Source organism: Salmo trutta, chromosome 28 (assembly GCF_901001165.1).
Source record: "Salmo trutta chromosome 28, fSalTru1.1, whole genome shotgun sequence".
Classification (NCBI taxonomy): Eukaryota; Metazoa; Chordata; class Actinopteri; order Salmoniformes; family Salmonidae; genus Salmo; species Salmo trutta.
In genome coordinates this window covers 31,384,023-31,387,258 of record NC_042984.1, presented here as the reverse complement: position 1 = coordinate 31,387,258, position 3,236 = coordinate 31,384,023, and the positions used below count along the sequence as shown (strand labels likewise).

Sequence of the window (3,236 nt, the reverse complement as noted above, 5' to 3'; positions counted from 1 at the left end):
TTAGGCCTATGTTCAACTGGCTATTCAACTTTTACACACAAGATTAAACAATACGATAGCCTACTTAATATTTACTTTTACACAGGGGCCTTATATAAACAATAAATCCTAAACCTGTGTAACTATGTTCTAAGTGTAAAGTAACTAAGTAAAAATAGCCTACTACTTATCGTTTTGGGGGGTATCTGTAATTTACTATTTATATCTGACAACTTTTACTTCACTACATTCCTAAAGAAAATATGAACTTTTTACTCCCGTACATTTTCCCTCATACCCAAAAGTGCTCGTTACATTTCGAATGCTTAGCAGGACAGGAAAATGGTCCAATTCACGCGTTTATCAAGATAACACGTGGTCATCCCTATTACCTCTGATCTGGCTGACTCACTTAACACAAATGCTTCGTTTGTAAATTGTCTGAGTGTTGGATAGCCCTCGGCTATACATAGGCTACATTTAAAAAAAACGTGCCCTCTGGTTTTCTTAATACAAGGCATTTTAAACGATTTATAGCATTTACTTTTATGTTTGATACTTAAGCATATTTAAATCCAGAGCCTACTTTTACTCAATTAGTTTTTTTAGTGGGTGACTTTCACTTTTACTTGAGTCATTTTCTATTAAGGTATCTTTACTTCTACTAAAGTATGACAATTGGGTACTTTTTTTCACCACTGTAAGGATTATAGCAGTGATATGGAAGTGAAGACAAAATTGTTAATTTCTGACAACTGATTTATTAGGTCAATGGGCCACTGCCCAACATCAATTTCCAACCATAAAACGACAAACAATATAAAAACACACAGCTTTGGTATAACAATCAATATAAAATTTGTACAAAACTAAATATTTCCATAAAAGGTACTTCATCACAAACATTTGAATAAATCTTCCATTGCATGGACACCATATTTATCACCAACATCCACATTTTGGAATCAGCCAATAACTTAAACCAACGTTTACCATGTCCAACAAATGAAACGATGTCCCCTAGAACGGGACTATTTACTTCATTAAAATAACTTTCATTATTGTAGAGTCCATTTCAACCAAACTACCAGGGTCGCCAAACAGCCTCAGTGCTCTCCGAACCAGTGCTGACACCGACAGGGCTGACGGCCTGAGAAACACCGACGAATGATGTCATCCCATGGACTGGGGATGATGCTGTTGGCGCAGAGCTGCAGTGGACAGGACTGGCGTTGACTGTCATTGGTACACCTGCGTTAGCATACAGAGGGATGACTGGGGTTGATGCTGAGGCGAATGCAGGGTTGGGAATAAGGAAAGCAAACTGTCCATCGGTGGCAGGCACAAGCTGGAACCCCCCGAAAACTTTAGGAGACAAGGCTTCCACGGTGCTGAGTTTGGAACCCATAGAGACACTGTTGGGCACGGTAGAAGGTAGCTGCACGTGAAGAGGCTGCGCAAGGTGAGCCTGTTGAGTTGGCTGGGGGTAGTTCATGGCGATCATCTGGCCTAGGGAACCTGACAGGTGGTTGAGAAGCCGCGACTTCACCTCCGTGTTCACCCCCTCGCTGGTGGACAAGAAGCGAGTGACCTCGTTCATGCATTCGTTGAATCCCGCCCGGTATTTACTGAGGACAGTAGTGTCTGCTGACAACGCTGCTGAGGAAAAAGAAAAATGAGAACATTAGAAATCGTGTCTATTCGATGATAATGTAAAAATTAAGTGTTGGCCAGATGTCAAATTAGATATTCGCATTGCAATTTACCAGTCATCTGCACACGCTGTAAATTCCGTAAGTGCTTCACTGTCATTTCCAGAATATCGGCTTTCTCCAATTTAGAATGTCTGGAACTCTGTGGATAAGAACATAGCAAAGTTAAGGAGTGTGCATTAATACAACATTAAATCCCAGGAATAATGAACTAAACAGTGATTTTCAATTGTGAAATCACTTTGACTTACATCTTTTTTAAGTGCATCGAGGATGAGCGTCTTGAGTTGGCCAAGGCTTTCGTTTATCCTCGCTCTCCTACGTTTCTCCATGATGGGCTTTGAGGACTGCAAAATAAATGTTTTTAACATGAATTGCATGTTCATGGATAATTCCGAGTATCTCACAAGTAAAATGTCGTTAGCCTACCTACAGTTTAATTTGCAACATTAGCCTAGCATAGCAGGTCTATGCTGAATATATCAGATACATTTTAAATCCATAGGCAGTTTTAGAAGTGTACCTTTCTATGCTCGCTGGCATTCTTGGGTTTGTCTGGAGTATGGGAACCATTTGCAGGTGCACCAGCAATAGGGGATGCCGTTTGTTTCTCCATGGTGTCGGCTGGCATTTTGGATTAAATGACCTCTTCCGGCAGATAGAAAAAATATATCCTTTTGGAGACGTTGGGAAATATTTCTGCTTCTTTACGTTTAGATCAAATTGTAACCAGTGTGAATGATATCCTACGACAGTCACGCAGAAGTGAGCAAGTCCCACTGATCAGCTATATCACTTGGTATAACCGGATTGTCATCGAGTGTAAGAGAGAGCGCTGTGCCAAGCTACGTTGGGCAGGTCGAGTCTGCTCGGCTGCCGACACACGCCAGCCGTACTTATAGACGGTTCGCATGCTCCCAGTTCGTGTGAAACCCTCTCTGCATTCTTTCCCACACTCGTCTCAGCCAATGGGCGTGCGGACTCACCCATTGGGCGCGGGGCAGACCGCTGATTGGACAACACCCCCGCGGGCTGTCAGTCACGCGCTGCTCAATCGGCACTGGAGGGACAAACAACAAAGCGGCGAGTGCAGTCGGTCTGTCTGTGAAGTGATAAGGCGAATTGGGGGAATGCGCTGGCGGTTTACTTCCAACTTCTTCATACCCTTCAAAAATGTATGCTTTTTGTGTTCACAAATATTCACGATGCTTAAAGATACTGTATTTTACAAAACCTCACCATGTTTTTAATACTATATTGATATAAATAGCCTACCTTTGAAATAATGTTGCATGTGTATTTTTTCAATAGTTTCTATAGGCCTATCCCAAATGTCGAAAATAAATACTTTTTTTCTCAATGGACGAAGGCAAGAATATAGCCTACATTCAAAAAGTGTGTGTGGGTTTATACTAAAGTACACAATAAATACATTTTTACTATTTTCATATTCACTGACGCAAATGCGTAAAATGCATTTATATTTGGATAAACATAAGGGTTGTAATAACTATACATTAATACTTCAATGATATAGGTTAACAT

General features: G+C 40.9%; 1 protein-coding gene across 2 annotated transcripts; it reads right to left on the bottom strand.

The window, feature by feature from the left end:
* Positions 1 to 720: 720 nt before the first annotated feature.
* LOC115166014 (transcription factor HES-4-B) lies at positions 721 to 2,581 on the bottom strand. Of its 2 annotated transcripts, none has more exons than XM_029719613.1 (4): positions 2,215 to 2,581; positions 1,943 to 2,038; positions 1,746 to 1,833; positions 721 to 1,638 (listed from the first exon to the last, which is right to left on the bottom strand). In XM_029719613.1, exons 1-4 carry the CDS (start codon positions 2,320 to 2,322, stop codon positions 1,064 to 1,066), a joined length of 867 nt encoding a protein of 288 aa, XP_029575473.1. In that variant the 5' UTR covers positions 2,323 to 2,581; the 3' UTR covers positions 721 to 1,063. The 2 variants fall into 2 exon arrangements, with proteins under 2 accessions (XP_029575473.1, XP_029575474.1); XM_029719614.1 differs by having other exon boundaries at positions 1,064 to 1,635.
* Positions 2,582 to 3,236: the final 655 nt, after the last annotated feature.